The sequence below is a fragment of the Bidens hawaiensis genome, unplaced genomic scaffold, assembly GCF_021521415.1.
Source record: "Bidens hawaiensis isolate Kalapana, Puna unplaced genomic scaffold, B.hawaiensis_p1.1 tig00019925_1, whole genome shotgun sequence".
NCBI lineage: Eukaryota > Viridiplantae > Streptophyta > Magnoliopsida > Asterales > Asteraceae > Bidens > Bidens hawaiensis.
This window is the reverse complement of record NW_027493026.1, coordinates 320,267-337,639: the sequence shown is the minus strand read 5'-3', so window position 1 is coordinate 337,639 and position 17,373 is coordinate 320,267. Positions and strand designations below refer to the sequence as shown.

The following is a 17,373-nucleotide window of genomic DNA, read 5'->3' as shown; positions in this document are numbered from 1 at the left end:
GTATAATAATACAAGCATATATGTAATACATTTTTCTATATACATTATATATTACTTTATTTGTAACTTAATTATTTAAATCATCCCGTGTATTACACGGGCTCTAAAGCTAGTAGTCTTATAAAGTAGCGCACCACCTAAAAATACAACACTTTCGAACTATACCTAAAATTACATAGATGATTCATAAATACCTACTTTTCAATTTTCATGACAAGTGAGTTTCTAATATTAAAAACAAAACTTTTGTAAGTTATTTGTTAATTGATATTACTCTAAATCTTATAACTAACAATGTGAAAGAAATTTCCTTGTAACAACCACCCACACATCGGTTTGAAAATTCAAAAATAATATATAAATCCATGAAAATCTACATCACAAGGAATCATGTTTGGGTACTATAAATATAAAGCATAAGTCTTTCTTTCTATGCATATTTAAACACACACACTTGTTGGTACTTATAAGTGTAGAAATGGCTCAAACCACGCCAAATCACAAGCTCACCGTGTCCGGATGGGCCGCCCACGACAAGTCTGGTGTAATCACCCCTTACACCTTCAAAAGAAGGTAACGCATATCCGAGTTAATTCTCATATGTTATTATTATTCTACTTTATTTGAACTTTTTTTAACGTGTGTGTTTGAACTTAATTCGTTGTAGAGTAAACGGGCCGGATGATGTCTCGATTAAAATCTTGTATTGCGGAATTTGTCACACTGATATTCACCATGTCAAAAATGAATGGGGTATTACCATGTACCCGGTTGTTCCAGGGTAAGTATCAATTTACCATGTACATGTTTATGTGCATAACATAATAACATATTAATTGTTATGTGTATAACATAATAACATATTTATAAACATGTATATACCCAATTGTTAATAAAAAGTTTTGACTGACTTGAGGGTTTAGTTAGCATACCTGGGTTTAGGTGGGTGTGTTGATATACTTGATAGTGTTAGTCTATTAGATGCCAATATTTAGGGTTGTAAGTGAACTAGACGTCTGGTTGTTCGTTTGAGGGAAATTTGTTTATATTCGTCCGTTTAATAAATGAACGGACATGAACAAAAAAATTTTGTTCGGGAAGCTTAACGGATGAACATAGACAGAGGCCACGCTAGTTCAATAGTGTTCGTGAACAGTCAGTAACGTCCGTTTAATAAACGAACCGGGCATGTTTTGGTTATTATGTTAAGTGTTAAGTATTTTTGGATATCATGTGGTGTAATTCCGAATTTATGGGTGAACTTGTGTGGATCTATTATATTTATATTAGAGTTAATATGTAATATTTTATGTTTGTTCGTTCGCTAGAGTCGTTTATGTTTGTTTGTTCATTAGTGTCCGTTTGTCCGTTACTATCTAGTAGCATCCCTTTACAATACTAACGAATGGAGACAAATGGACACGAACAAACTCAATTCCTTCTTAATTGATGGACACGGGCACAAATTTTTGATGAACGGCTACAGACACAAATTTTCGTTTGGTAGAGAGTTTGTGAACCGTTCTTTTATCCGACAAAAGCTTAACGGACGAACACGGACAATGTCTCTCCGATTCGGTTCAGTCCACTTACAACCCTACCAATATTAATAAAAAGTTTGGTTGACTTGAGGGTAAGCTTATATGCATAAGAATATAATCAATGTATAAGAATATATGCACACATACCTACACATATAAAAAATACATGTATGGTTATAAGTGACTTGGCATCAAATAAATCCAAGTGATACAAATACTCAAGACAAAAAATCACATATTTTTATCTCTCAGATTTGATTACTTTATTTTGTTTAATCATCTTGAAAACAACTTATTACTGTATAGAATAATAATTGGACAACCGTTATCATGACTATTTTATTTATGTTTTAGGCACGAGATAACGGGATTGATCACCGAAGTCGGGAGCAACGTGAAAGGGTTCAAGATTGGGGACAAAGTCGGAGTAGGATGTCTGGCCGCAACGTGTTTGGACTGTGAGTTTTGCAAAAGCTCACAGGAAAATTACTGCGACAAAGTCCAGTTTACCTATAACGGCATCTTTTGGGACGGTAGTGTCACCTATGGTGGTTATTCGGAAATGTTGGTTGCTGACCATAGGTACATCCATATATGCATTGCAAATTTCTATCATAATGATTCAGGGGGTGCAAGAAACCGAAAAAACCGAAAAAGTCAAACGAAAAAACCGAACCGAAACAAAAACCGCTTGTTTGGTTTTATGTCTTTGTAAAAACTGCACTAACGGTTTGGTTTTGGTTTTGCATGTAAAAAAACCGAAAAACCCGAACTGAACATAATTACTAATTTTTTTAATATTTTATATTAAGTAAGTTATAAGAATTTAATAAATATGTAACTCCAATATTTTTAATTTGATCAAATGTATAATAATATATTATTTTTCAATTAACAAAATTATTTATACCTAAATTCATTATTTTTTGTCAACTTTTTTTTCGGCCTAAAGTTTTCAAGTTCAAATTGCAAAAACCGAAACAAAACCGAAACGAAATCCGAAAACCAAAACCAAACGATTTCAAAAACTCCAAAAACCGAAGTTTTGATTTTCGGTTTGGTTTTAGCCAAACGTACCGAATTACACCACACACACCCCTTAATGATCTGATGATCTGGTCAGTTATAAAAATCTAAAGGCGCAATTTGATGTGAACATAACTGAACTGATTCGTGCGCGCCTGTAATTATTATCACACTAACATTGTGAACTACTTTAAGTACATTAAAACTACAATATGTAATGTGATGGTTGTTGAGTCTTAATGACATTATCTACTAGTCAAGAAAGTAAGTGATTCTAAACAAAGTGGTTGGACCATTAAATTTTAGCCGAAACCTCAAAGGCTGGACTATTCAATATTAATGGGACCGGTCCACTCACAAATGGGTCCGATGTTTGTCCAGCCTATCAGATATGACCAGTTTTCACACCAAATGAATGATGAAACTTTATTTATTTTTTATTTATTTATTTTGTAACGAAATGAACTCGGGTTCGAGACCTCCCCTCTAATAGACATGTGTATATACCGTGCGTGCTAGCCCCATGCTGGCAAAAGAAAAGTTATGAAACAATATTCAAAACTTTAAAACCCGATTGAAATTTGGGCTTAATCGAGTATCTTGAATTGCAAAAAGAAAAACATATAATAAAATATAAACAAAGTATATGTATTTTTTCTATACAACGTTATATGATTTGAGTAATCAGGTCTGGTCGAAGTTTTGAATTTAGTTTGATCGATATTAAAAACCGAAATTCTAAATTTGGTTTGATCAAGGACATGATTTAAATACTTGAAACCTGATTTGAATTCAAATCCAATCAGATTTTGAATTTTTCAAGTTCGATTCAAATAATCAACACCTCTGCCTACTTATTTTTCAAATAACATAAAATATTATTGTATTTATATGTTGTACATCTAAAAAGTTTAGTCGTTTATAAATTCATTTATAATAATATTTCAAGGTTCTACTAGTTTTTGTAACCCTCAAATTCTTTTTTCTTAAATGTTCAATTGATGGGACTAGGGACAGGTTGTTGGGTAGTGTGTGAAATGGGCTTAGGTCAACAAGACCAGTCTTGTAATATGGGTCAACTCGTTTGGATCAACAGGATTTACGGATTAGTGTGTTTTTTGTTTCTTTAAAACTAATATATTATGAGTTTATGACCATAAAACTATATCTGTAGAAGATTAATATTTTTTTCTTTTATCAGGTTTTTGTAACATTTCCGTGCCACAAATCGTTTGTTTATCGATTAAGTTCGCGGGATATTCAATTTTTTTTGAACTATATTCGATTTTGAAAAGCCGATTTAAAAAGATCGAATCTAGGTTGATTTGAAGTGAAAGAAAAAGATATAAAAAACATGCATACATTGAATTTGGAATTCGCTTCAAATGCTAACCAGATTAAAAAAAATCCAAATCCGTACTTCGTTGGGTATGAATTTAGGATTTTTCAAATTTAATTTGAATAATAAACAGTTAAACACCACCTATTTTTGGCTTTTTGTAGGTATGTAAATTACATTTTATAAATCATATTATTTTTATAATTTTTTTAGTTTATGCGCCTAATTTATTAGTTTTAGAAAACAAAAATATAGAATAAATATGCTTAACATCATTATTTTCTTTGAAGGTATGTTACCCATGTACCCGAAAACTTGCCAATGGACGCAACGGCACCATTGCTATGCGCGGGAATCACAGTATACGCACCAATGATCGATGGCAAGTTGCACGAGACACCTGGAATGCGAATAGGGATTGTCGGGCTAGGAGGACTCGGACATGTGGCTATCAAGTTTGGCAAGGCATTCGGACACCATGTAACTGTCATTAGCACCTCCCCTTCGAAAGAGAAAGAAGCCCGAGAACGCTTGGGTGCCGACGATTTCATCATTAGCACTGATCCTAAACAAATGCAGGTTTGTTTTACATCACTATGAAATAATAAATATGAATGTAACATAATTTGGTAAATATTACGTTGACTTGAGTTGACTTGTGTTTTTGTTTAGTCAAAGAGGAGAACACTTGACTTCATATTGGACACAGTGGCTGCACCACACTCACTTGGGCCCATCCTTGAGCTACTTAAAGTGAATGGAACATTGGTGCTTGTGGGTGCACCTGATAAGCCACTAGAGTTGCCTAGTTTCCCTATGATCTTTGGGAAGTTTAGAAGCTTGAATATATTTACTTTATGTGTCACCATTATGATGAACAAATTCGTTGCATATCCATCAATAAAGGTAGCAACTAGGGAACCATGTATGGGTAAAGACTTTGTTGGGGAATTATGTAGAAAAAACGGGTATCTTGGATTTCTGAGAGTCGTGATCATACTTTCAGATCGAAACTATTTGCGGTTCACAAATGATACCCGATCAACTCATTTGTGATTACCTTAACATATTAAAGATGTTTTATATGATCAATACAAATGTTTTATTTAACGAAATTTGAAGTATACACATGATTAAATAACTATTATAAACATAAGTCACTAGTTATTATACGATAATAGTTCGTAAATCATTATTTAACTAATTTATAATTCACCATCTGATTTTAAACTTATTACATATTCAATAGTTTATATGTTTTTTTTTAAATCATAGTCAAACTATCTATATCTTATAGTAAAATTAGATGTAACGGGTTAGTACAAGTTAGTGTGATTTAAATTACGTTAAATATTTTTTTTTTCGTATGAGTTACAACTAATAAGTCATACCAATTAAACTCATGACTCATGGATAACATGGATTAAGGAGAGTATAGATTAGAAATATGAGAAAAATTAAAGTTAGGATTGAATGTGCTTAGGACACGTCATCCTTATTACTTTTGTTTAGTATAGGTAGATACAAAAAACGGGTATTTTTATAAGATTAATACACGTTTGTTAAGAGTGTTATTGTTGATCAAAATGGATGGACCGAAAAGGTTGTATATCGTGTTATAAGTTTATAAATTATATGGATACACAAGTATAGGTACATATGCACAAATATTTATATCATTTTCATGTGTATATATTGGTAAACATGTTGTGCTTAAGTATAAGGATGCTTAATTATACCAGGGAAAAGGGTGGTGAAAGGTAGCATGATTGGAGGAATGAAAGAGACACAAGACATGTTGAACTTTTGTGGGAAGCACAACATCACGTGTGATATCGAGACGGTCACACCCGACAATATTAACGAAGCCTTACAACGATTGGCGAACAATGATGTCAAGTATCGTTTTGTTATCAACATCGGTGACAAGAAGCCAAGCCTTTAGTTCAATGTTTCGGATATTGTCTTGTTTTGTTGTGTATGAGGATTATTACGCGTAAAGTTTCGAAATCATTTGGTTTTGTATAATCATGTGAACAATATATTATGTTTACAATAATTAATTTGCTTATGAAAGGATTTTGATGTGATTAAAGGTTGATAAAACACTATCCAACATAACACAAAATAAAACACATTTACACTCTTTTTTGTTGCCAAATCCTTACAAGAATGAAATCAAACACTTTAGAAATCAAACCGAACCACGCAATTACGAAAACAAACATGAAAAATATGATCAAAAAATTAATTTACAAATCTACAATTAAGCCGAACCTCTTGGCCACCGGTTATGCTGCTCATTTTGATCATGGACTCCACAAATGCTTTCTCAAACTCTTGTTGCGAATATGCGAACTTAGTAACTAATGGTTTCGTCGTTGGGTGAGTCAGTAAAGCTTGGTCAGAAGAGAAAATACTCTTTCCTTCAAGAAGTAACTTGTAGTATCTATTGTCAAAGGTGGTAGGGGTTGAATCCAAATTTGCACCGGCGTTTTTCACCTTGTTATGAATCGGGCATACACTACGTAGGCTAGCAGCGAATGCTTGGTGCATCGATGGATCAATGTCTTGTGTCGTTGCAAAGTTGTGGATCCTGTTTTGGAATGAAGAGCAATGGGAAAACCCGAGTGTATGTCCTCCTACATAAGTTTTTACAAAAACATATTTTTATTCACTACAAATCAGAGGACTTTTAGCGACGGATGTGACTGTTAGGATGAATATAGGCCCCGTTACAAATCAGAGGACTTTTAGTGACAGATGAACCATCAGGATAAAGATAGGTTCCATCAGTTAAAGTCTATGTTTAAAAACATCACTGACAGGCCCCACATAACAACGGTGGGCATCACCGACTAGTCAATGACTTAATTCACTGATAATAAACTCATAGACGGATTACCAACGGCCACTTGACCACATCATCTACATATTACCAACTATGTACGATCTTTTATTGCTTGTTTCATCGTTGACCACAAAGTGATAAAAATATGTATATTTTTTTATTTTTAGGATTTGACCGCTCAGTCAGTGTCCCGCTAATGTATGAAAGTCACTTTTCTAGTAGTGACGTTATTATTAGTTATTTAAGAAAGTAAACACAAACTCTACAAAGAGATTATAAGTCTTACACAAATAATTACCTGAAAGTGCAACTAAATCCTCCATAGAAAGACCTCTTTGTGCAAAACTTTGTTGGAGTTGAGATATGTTGAAGGTAGGAGCTGGCAACTGTCTAGTTTCGGATGCTATCGAAACCCTACCGTCTTTCCGTCCTTTCTGTACAACCCAAGTAGGACCCCCATACTATAAAAGTACAATTAAGTTAAGGTTTAAGGTTTAGGGTTTAACATACAAAAAAATAATAATAAGTATTTAATGTTATGATTGAAAAACAAACATGCATGAGTTAATTAATTACCAAATGGACTGCATCTCTTGCTGCTAAAGCTACAATATCTGCACATGAAACGGTACCGGGACACATATCTTCTAACGCTTTTTTCGCGTTGTCGATGACATAAAATGCATGGAGTGATATGTTTGGAGGTCCATCTTTCTCAGCTTGGTGTTTTTTAGTTGAGTTCAACAACACTGAGCCATCACATCCCTTCAAACACATAATAAAACTATATATGATCAAGATTATATATGTACACTGATAAAGGATTAAATAAAACACGTATTTAGAAAAAAGAAAAATAGTTTTTTTTAACGACAACATACTGTTTTATATTGAAAATAAAACACGTAGTCAAAATAAAGTATCTTTCTGGTCTCGTAATATAAAGAGAACTTTATTAATTTCGGTTACGTACAACTCGCTTTTCAATAAAGCTTACATAAAATTGTAGACAAAAACAAAGTAAATAAACCATTTTTTTCTAATACTTTTAGAAAAACTAAACTTTATATTATGTATATTAAAAAAAACTCACAATAAAGATTCATCTTTTCTAATTTCCAAACTTAGAATTCCTTGTTTCGAATTTAAAGGCTAAAACCCCATAAATGTTACTCGAGAAAAAAAAACGCTTGATCGGTGTACACAAACTAATTTAATTTGTAAACATGCAAAAACTTTGTAGTAAAGCATTTGATTTACCCTAATGAAGCAATCATGGAAGTGCATTCTAAGAAGCGCAGCAGGAACCGTTCGATCATTCAACATTGCTTTCTTCACTACACTTGTAATTGTTGATTCGACCATGGGACATGTTTGATCATAGTAGTTAGAACTAAGTGCATCAATCCCATTAAAATGGATTAATGCAAGCACAAAAAGCCCTAGAAGCAATGAAGAAGTATTGCAAGAAGCCATTTTTGTATAACAAATATATGTATATAAGTTTTCTGTTGTGATGGAAATATACAGAAAGCCTAAGTATTTGTAGGGATGTAAAGTGTGTGTTTATGTATTTATTTATTTTTAAAAGTTTAACAGTTTGGCATAGTGGTGTTTGCAAATTTGGTGAACTGAAACTCATTAGGTTCATCATAGACTCATTAGTGAGTGGTTGGGCATAATTTTTATAAATAAAATGGGTTGAACGTATATAAATACATTATTCTAAGGAAAAGTGTAAACACGACATTTCTAATAAATTTTTTATTATTTTCCTTTTATAGCTAATAAAAGTAATACAAATTTTACAAATTCATTTTATTTTCATGAATTGTTGGATTCTCTTTGAAAGGATAGTATCTGATACACTTAATATATACTAGCTTGCATAGCACACATGCAATTGATGAAAAAAATAATATTTAATAATTAAACAAAATATAAAAAACAACAAACTTATCATACATTGTTAAGATTCGATGATGCATAGTAGTATTTAAGACAATTTATGTATTTATTTAATTATCTCGTCCTTTATATTAGTATTCACTATTTATCATTTAACAAATAAATGATAATTTAGAATTTTAGTTGGTTTTAAATTGCAAGGATTAACTTCGAATATTTCAATTATATTCAAAGTTATTGATAACATAATAATATTGTTATATTTGTTTGTAACAAAAGTATAAAAACAAATAGCGGATCACAATTAATCTTAGCCTACATGTTTCTTTCAAACTATAAAATATTGGATGGTAACCATATTAAATTTTGTTTAATATAATGGAGTAAGTAAGGAATTAATATGAGGCAAAATAATAGTGTGTTTTTGGTGGGAGTTTAAGGTTGAACAACTAAAGTTTGTGAGTATTGGTTTAATGATTTCAACAAACACAACACACTTTTTCAAATAAAAAATCCTAAGATAGAAACATAATAGTAAAATCCAAAAGGGGATACTTCTATTTATGGAATGTTGAAAAACAAAAGGTAATATTTGAAGTCAATTGATTGATTGATTGATCCTTCATTAACCAAAAGTTAAACATCAAGTTAATGAATTTTATTTAATTTATTAATATCACCTTAGTTTTCATTTTGATACAATCAAATTGTTATTGTAAGAGCATGCACATCGAAAACATCTCTATCCGTATAATAGGATTAAAATACACACTTATACATAAAGTGAAAATTGTATAAATGAGTTTGGGGCACTGTTATATACACGTGCATAAACCTTTGCATGGATGTAATGTTGTAATTATAAGACCTTTTGTTCGACCAATATTATTTGTTTTGCCTTCAAGAAGCACTGGTTAGCTTTTGATTACCCAAATTGAGACTTTTTAAAAGGTTACTCATCTTAATACGGCTCCCATTACAAAAGTGATTCAATCTTTTAAAGTATAAGATGGTAAAATACATATATGAATCCAATTTTAATTAAGTAACCAAGTAAATACTTTTTCCTAATGCAATAAAACTGGAAAGTAGAAAAAAAAATTATTGATGATATATTAGGAGACAAGTGACAATCCCTAAATTTTTGTGTTATTTTGTATCCGACAACCGAGTGACACTGTATATTTTTAAACAAAAACGTTGTTTGGTAACGGACAATGCCACCAAGACTTCCTGCTTGACTTACATTGTCTATGTAGTTATCGTCCTGGCAACCCGAATCATTGAATATCGAAGACCAAACACGATTAGACCGGTCACATATAAAGCCAAACAAACACAAATATAAACAACTATGTTACATAAAACCAAATCCATAATCCACAAATTATTAATAAAAACTAGAAATGATACAAAGAAACCAACATTTTTATAACAAAGTTAAGAGGCCCCTAAACAAAAGGATATATATCATGGTAAAATTACCAAAATACCCTCAACCCCAGATCAGTATCAGTAGTCTTCCATCTTCCAAACTAAGTCAGTAGTTCATGTTACCTTCAACACCACTTTGGTCAACATTACCAAAGTCAACGTTACCACCCGTTGACCCGAAAGAATAATTGTTATCTACATACCCACTGAGTTGACTCGGTATCCCACTCGGAACGGGTCCCATAATCCCATTTCCGCCATTAACCGCCATTCCCAACAACCCGGGCCCACCGTTAACATAACCCGGAAAAACCGCCATCGGCAACGGGCCACCCCTGACACCGACCATCGCGGGACCACTCCACGGAACCCTAGCCGCCAACCCATAACCGCCAACCGGATAACCGCCACCGCCACCAAACATCCCGCCACCGTACGGATAACCACCGCCATAGCCCGGAAACAGCCCGTAACCCGGAAGAACCTCGTAACTCGGTCTATATTGCGCTGCCGGTTGACCACCACCGCCACCAAAGTTAGCATCCCTATTGCCGCTAGTAGTGCCGCCAGTTATGCCGCCAGTAGTGCCGCTAGTAATCTCTTTAGGTACCGCTCTTTTAACCTCCACGAGTTTACCACACAACTCATGGAAGTTTTTTTGCATAACTACTTCGACCGAGTCCTCGGTATCGAAAGTTATGAACCCGAACCCGCGTGGTCGGTGGGTAACGTTATCGTGCATGACAACCACGTCGGTTATTTTACCGAATTTTTCGAAGTAGAATTTGAAGTCGTCTTCTGTTAAGTTAGCTGATAACCCGCCTACGAAAATCTTTTTAGTCTTTAAGTTATCGAGGGTTTTAGTACCGTTATTTCTGCAATTCCTATTTTGCCCTCGGTTCGGTTCTTGCTGATTCTGGTTCTGTTCACTTCGTGGTACCGCCTTTTTCACTTCCACCTGTAAAAAAATTCGGTCAAATGTTGAAGCGTTGACTATTTCATATCGTAATTCATGAAGGGGTTTGACTATTTCGGTCAACGAGTTTTGTTAACTTACAACAAATGTATAAATTACACAAATTTATTAGTTATCACGCAGAGGTGACACTTTTGACCCGTAAACTTATAAATGAGCCGATTTGAGTTATATTTGATCTCTAACAAAAAAAGTCAAATATATTAGATGAAAAGAAAACAGGTCAAAAGAGACATCATATTTTTTTAAGCATAAAACCTTCTAAATCAGTTTATTAAAACAAATAACAACTAAAACAATGCATAATTTTTTGTGCTCAAATTTCACACACTAAAAAATAAAGCAAATTTAAAATAAAATAAAAATAAAGGAAAACATCTAATTGACCTAAACACTAAATTTTTGTAAAGGAAAACATCTTTTGACGGGTTCATAAAATTTAACTAGATTACAAGAAGTAAAAGTCAACAAATCATTCGATCGAAAAACAAGTCAAACTCAACCTGCTTTAGTACTTTCAAAAAGTTGACTTGCATTTTTTGTTAATAGCTCAACAAAAGACCATAGATTTCAATAATATGTTCAAAGCCCCGGTTTTTGCAATCTAAGTTTTCTTTTGAGTTTTGACTCCAAAAAGAAGTCAAATCCAACCTAGAAGTACCTTTGAATGCAATAATTAGTCAAAAATTCTAGTTTTATAACTCCAAAAAGGTTTTTCTTACTTGTTTCACCAAAACCTTACTTGACCCGAAATAAAATTCTCGAAAAGTCATTTAGACGTGCATCAAAACTAATGTATCCTTGTCTGAAGTGATTATAGTTCTTATTATTAAGCGTCAAATTTTTTTTTTTTGGAAAAAACTTATAAAAAACGGCTCTAAACAAAGCCGAAAATGATTATTACTACATTAAGAAACCAATATAGGTTGATAATTATACAATTATTATACTTTTAAGTGTTATACTGGTTTTAGAAAAAAAAATAATAATAAAAGCAGCTTCAAACGGACCAAACAAAACTGATTTACCAAGTGATAGTCATTTTCGAACCAGAAGTTCAATAACTACCTAAATTTAACTTCAAGAAACACTAACATGACACTGAAAAGTAAAATAAAAGTAAAATCATCAAACTATATTGGTTTCTTTATATAGTAATAATCATTTTCAAACCGAAAGTCGAAAAACCACCTAGATTTTACTTCAAAAGGAATTAACACAACACTCAAAAAGACCCCCAAAAAACAAGTACTATGCTTCAACAAGAAGCAAAATCATTACTCAACACAAGTCAACCAATATACAAAGCATTAAAACAATAATTGATTAATCGGAAGACAAACGAACCGTTCTGCCAAGAATGTTGTGAGTGTCAACAAGAACTCTATCAAGAGCTGATGCATCCGAAAAAGACACGAAAGCGAACCCACGCGGGCTACCCGTCATTCGATCTTTAGCGATAACTGAACCCACAACGGTCCCGTAGCTTCTGAAATGTTCTCTCAACACATCTTCTGTGGTCTCCCATGAAATCCCACCAACAAACACCTTACTTTGATCACAATCTTCCATTTTTAGCCTTAAAATAAACCTTTAAAAGATGAATTATAAACAACAAAAAGAAACCCCCTTTCTTGAGTTTTAGGGGTTTCCAAAGAAACTACAAATTTGATTTATAAAAAACAGAAAGCATGCATTTTTTTCTTGATTTTTGACCAAATAACATAAATTTAAACAAAACCCAGAAAGAAATTAAAAAAAAAAAAAACAAGAAACTGAACCAAATTAACCCCTTTCTTGATTTTAGGGGTTTCACAAGAAACTACCAATTGGATTTACAAAACACCTAAAGCATGCATCTTTATTTGATTTCTGACCAAATAACACAAATTTAAAGAAAACCCAAAAAGATTTTTATAAAAAAAAAACAAGAAATTGAACCAAATAAACCCCTTTCTTGATTTTTAGGGGTTTCCAAAGAAACAACCAATTGGGTTCATAAAACACAAAAAGCATGCATCTTTACTTGATTTTTGACCAAACAACACAAATTTAAACAAAACCCAGAAACAAATTTTTAAAAAAACAAGAAATTGGACCAAATTAACCCTGGGTATGATTTCTAGGGTTTCAGAGTATAAAAAGGGGGTTTATAAATTGAACCAAGCATTTGCATTTTGAAACATAAATAAAGCAAATTAGACAGCTTTTGTTGTTGAATTTTGTAGGGTTTGAAGAAAGAGTGGTGAAATTGAATTCTAGGGTTTGGAATTGAGTGAGGGTTTTGGGTTTGGGTGAGGGTATAAAGATGGGTTGAGATAATTGAAAGCAATATTATTATTTTTTATTATTAATATTGGATACTGTTTGAGAATCCAAGTGAGGTGTGAAGCAAAAAGTAACAACCTGGGGTGTGGGAGTGGAGTTTGACTTTGACTGGACTTCTTGTCATTTGTCAAGTTTCTACAAAGAGTGTTATTTGGATTGATTAGGTGATTTGGTCAACTTTATTACTATTTACTAGCAATAATCCATATAGCAAGTTTGTTTAGGGATCAAGGTGCTAATTTCATTATCATCGTAATCAGTATATACCACCAATAGCAAAGTTATGGTAGGGTCTAAGGAGGGTAAGATGTAGACAGTCTTACCTCTATCCCATAGAGATAGAGAGATTGCTTCTGGTGAGACCCCCGACTCAATAGTAGTTTTACATCAATTCTTGGACATAAGGCACATAACACTCAATCATCGGGTAACCGGCTGAATGGTGCATGTACCCTTGTCTTTCGGCCATTAACGCCACCACATGATGTCTGATTAACCTTCCGCAACTTTTAACGTTATTTTCACGAGATTAGTAAAATAATGTCAAAATTAGTGCAATTTCACTTTTGCCCACCCGAGGGTTCACACATATATACATTATTTGCGCGCACCGCAAGCAGGGCGAAATCAAGGTGCTAATTTATTTTTTTATTTTTTAAGTTTCATATTCGAGCTAGGCCTTATACAAAAGTTGTCAGTTTGAATTCTGAGCCCACCCGGGTTTCGTCCAACCGTGAATTGCGTCAGAGAGTTCTGCTCTTGTGGTGACACAACGACTGTCAAGTGACAGTCGGTGGTATGTTTTTCGGAGGATGCCCAAGCCAAACTCTGAAGCCAGCGTGGGTCAGGTTAAGACAACATAGTCTGGCCAGAGTGGGGTATCGGGGCTCTCCAAATTTAAAGAGTGCGATAACTTAAATACAAGAAAGTCGTCGTTATAAAAGGTTTTAATTCTTTGACTTTTCTTTATATTAGATTTCCTACTTCTTGCTCGAGGTTCCCTTTTGATTTATTTATTTTTTTAACGTTGGTCTTTCAAAAAAAATAATAAAAATAATCCATGTAGCAAAGAGTTTTATGTAAAAGATGCCTTTTTTTGAAAAGAAAATAAAGAATTCATTCACTTTCTATATAGATACACGTTAAATTAACATGCTAACTATGTTGTATATATAATTATACTACTTGATTCTCATTTAGCACGCTAATTTAATTTGTACGTTAACTTTCCTTTTATATTTTTAAAAGAATGAGAAAATATAAGAAAATGTTTAAATGTTATGGTTATTTATATATTTTAATATTAGAAAAAAACATATGAACAAATTCGTTTCACGATTTTTTTACGTGTGTAATATATACACTTGTATGTGAAATATGAAGTTTTTAAAATACGAAGGATACAATTAAGTTTAGTTCTTTTTGTTCTCGTAAAATCCAATCTTTATAATTAACTTTTGTGTGTGTGTGTGATGCATTGATGATGTAATGAGATGGTGAGGTGGTCGGTTTTGTAGTTTATAAATTACACTTAAAACAAATTTATCGGTTTATGTGAATCTCGTAGTTTCCAACATAAATTGGTTTCAAAAATAACATCACTCACATAATGACATACATATAGTACAACTCGTCAATGGTGTTCGTATAGTGTACTCCCATATCACCCTCAAGCAATTAAGTGTGTAGTGGAGAAAGATGATAGAGAACATGTTAAACTATTACAAAAAATACAAGATATAATGTTATATACAATGGACTGAAATGTGGATTAAAATGACATAGAACATACCATTTTAGGAGTGATGGTGGATAGATGGTTATGAAGAAAGCCTATTGAGATGGGATAAAAGGCAACATATTTGAGGGTTGAGTTGTAAAAAGAGACTCTTCTTGTCTTGCAAAATGCAGACTAAGAACGCGTACATCATGTTTAAGTCAGCTCGACGTCTCAAACCCCGCACATATGGGAGCCTCGTGCACCGGATTTACCCTTTTAAATCATTAGATTTCACAAAGACGGATCTTCGATCTCCAAATACTGTTTCCTTGACTTTTTTTTAACCAAATGCATGATCCTTATCTCGTATGAACATTGATGCCAAACATTATGTAACAGGCTAAAAATATGATATAGTACTTACGTTATTATATAAAATAAATAATGAAAATTTTCATAATCATTTTGTTATTACAATTATAATTATAATTCTGTAAATTAATGTGTATAATTTGTGAACCCAAAGAGGAAATGGGCAATTTCATATAATAGTAACAAAGTTTTAAAAGTGTTCCAATTAGGTCACTCAACTTTAAAAAGTGTTCCAATTAAGTCACTCAACTTTCATATTTTATTAAATTAAAGGTTTTAACATATTTTTTAGCCTTTTTCTTTTTTGTTTCACATAGGAAATCTTTTTATCTTTTTTTTTTTATGCTGACGTTGAGTGACGACGTGAATTTTATTTTTTATTTTTGAATTTTAATATAATTAACGTTTTTTAAAATTTTCTAAATTTAACTACATATATTGCAAATTCCGACCCCTACGTCTTATCCTCCATTTCTTTCTCGACACACAAAAAAATCGGCGAGACTCGATATAAAGATTTAGTGACCCTATTTTAGAAAAATATACATGAGTGACCTAATTGAAACACTTTTGAAGCTTGGTTACTATTCTCTGAGATATTTCTTAAGAGTAAATGTGGGAAGTTGTGTAATAGTGAACGAGTCAAAGAACTATTAGTAGAGGGCATTTTGGTCATTGTAACAAGGTTATTCCCTAGTCGTTTATAATTGGACTTCGAATCAAAGTATTAAGAAAGAGATAGTTTAGTGTAGATATGGTTTGGTATGAATCTTGAACGAAGAATAATAACTCGGAATTTTTAAAAAAGAATCTGTTGTATATCCGGTATGTAATCATATAGCTCACGTCTTCTATATATGTTGGTGATTATAGATACTAAGTGCTTTAGTATCTGATTAGTCAGTACAGCTAACCAGGCTGGGTCGGCTAAATGGGAAGGTTCTGGTGAAAAATAATAGGTATGAATCTTGAACGAAGAATAATAACTCGGAATTTTTAAAAAAGAATCTGTGTTCTGAGTTAGCTTTTTTTCCAAAAACGGTTGTGGTGAAAAAATTGCTTATGAACTCCTACTTTTATCTAATTTAAGTTTTCTATTATTAATTTTATTATACTATTTAATACTTATCACAATTCAAAAAATGCTTTGTAATGCATATAATATACATAAACTCTTTAGTCATTTTTAAGTTCTTACTCTCACGTTAAAATTTCGTCACAAGTTAAGTAGTTAACCCCTTATAACTAATGTATCGAGCCATGCAGACGCCAGACAAGGTCAAACATAGGCATATGAGGATTAGCGATTTGTCAAAGTTCGTGCCTTGGTTAGTTGGTTTATTTAGTGACTTTATCAAGGGAGTAGCAATAATTGAACAAGTGCTTTTTGAGTGTGAGCCACAATCAATAACTCAGGTATAACCTAGTATGCGCTATAGAAGAAACAGGTATAACCTAGTATGCGCTATAGAAGAAAAGTGGACTTGCTTAACCAAATGACAACCTGAGAGAAACAATAACTATGATTCGCCACAAAGCAATCCCGCTGAGCAAGGAACTACTTGGCGCTTGAATAGGGACGAATTGTTTAAATAACAAACTCATTGCTACAAATGCTAATATTGACGAGTTAATCCCTTTCAATCATTACATAATTATGACTTATTTAATATTTTAATATAGATAAAATATAATTTAGAAAGCAAAAAATTGATTGGTCAACCATTCCTCTAACTCGAAACTAAACTTAAAACTAAGAAGAGGGAAGGGGGGGGGGGGGGGGGCCTTAGTTGTGGAGCTCATTTTCCTCACACAACGCCACTATACTGGTCTTATAATTAACATTTCCACTAGCTCAAATGTCACTCTTGTAATCAT

At 32.7% G+C, this 17,373-nt stretch overlaps 3 protein-coding genes across 3 annotated transcripts; 1 reads left to right on the top strand and 2 right to left on the bottom strand.

Moving 5' to 3' along the window:
• Positions 1-448: 448 nt before the first annotated feature.
• Positions 449-5,991, top strand: LOC143559544 (putative cinnamyl alcohol dehydrogenase 6). The gene is made up of 6 exons (XM_077048082.1): positions 449-573; positions 668-781; positions 1,896-2,123; positions 4,197-4,485; positions 4,579-4,736; positions 5,653-5,991. Exons 1-6 carry the CDS (start codon positions 479-481, stop codon positions 5,849-5,851), a joined length of 1,083 nt encoding a protein of 360 aa, XP_076904197.1. The 5' UTR covers positions 449-478; the 3' UTR covers positions 5,852-5,991.
• A 27-nt stretch (positions 5,992-6,018) lies between these two features.
• LOC143559543 (peroxidase 64-like) lies at positions 6,019-8,295 on the bottom strand. The gene is made up of 4 exons (XM_077048081.1): positions 8,018-8,295; positions 7,334-7,522; positions 7,056-7,218; positions 6,019-6,548 (listed from the first exon to the last, which is right to left on the bottom strand). The coding sequence occupies exons 1-4, from the start codon at positions 8,231-8,233 to the stop codon at positions 6,154-6,156; spliced, it is 963 nt and encodes a 320-aa protein (XP_076904196.1). The 5' UTR covers positions 8,234-8,295; the 3' UTR covers positions 6,019-6,153.
• A 1,691-nt stretch (positions 8,296-9,986) lies between these two features.
• LOC143559542 (heterogeneous nuclear ribonucleoprotein 1-like) lies at positions 9,987-13,571 on the bottom strand. The gene is made up of 3 exons (XM_077048080.1): positions 13,017-13,571; positions 12,423-12,850; positions 9,987-11,057 (listed from the first exon to the last, which is right to left on the bottom strand). The coding sequence occupies exons 2-3, from the start codon at positions 12,645-12,647 to the stop codon at positions 10,206-10,208; spliced, it is 1,077 nt and encodes a 358-aa protein (XP_076904195.1). The 5' UTR covers positions 12,648-12,850; positions 13,017-13,571; the 3' UTR covers positions 9,987-10,205.
• Between the last annotated feature and the right edge of the window lie 3,802 nt (positions 13,572-17,373).

Coding starts and splice junctions, on each gene's coding strand:
- LOC143559544 (XM_077048082.1), top strand. CDS start 479: ATGGCTCAAACCACGCCAAATCACAAGCTCACCGTGTCCGGATGGGCC. Junction 574..667: donor CCTTACACCTTCAAAAGAAG/GTAACGCATATC, acceptor AATTCGTTGTAG/AGTAAACGGGCCGGATGATG. Junction 4,486..4,578: donor CTGATCCTAAACAAATGCAG/GTTTGTTTTACA, acceptor GTTTTTGTTTAG/TCAAAGAGGAGAACACTTGA.
- LOC143559543 (XM_077048081.1), bottom strand. CDS start 8,233: ATGGCTTCTTGCAATACTTCTTCATTGCTTCTAGGGCTTTTTGTGCTT. Junction 7,523..8,017: donor TCCATGATTGCTTCATTAGG/GTAAATCAAATG, acceptor ATGTGTTTGAAG/GGATGTGATGGCTCAGTGTT. Junction 6,549..7,055: donor GGATTTAGTTGCACTTTCAG/GTAATTATTTGT, acceptor AAACTTATGTAG/GAGGACATACACTCGGGTTT.
- LOC143559542 (XM_077048080.1), bottom strand. CDS start 12,647: ATGGAAGATTGTGATCAAAGTAAGGTGTTTGTTGGTGGGATTTCATGG. Junction 11,058..12,422: donor ACAACATTCTTGGCAGAACG/GTTCGTTTGTCT, acceptor ATTTTTTTACAG/GTGGAAGTGAAAAAGGCGGT.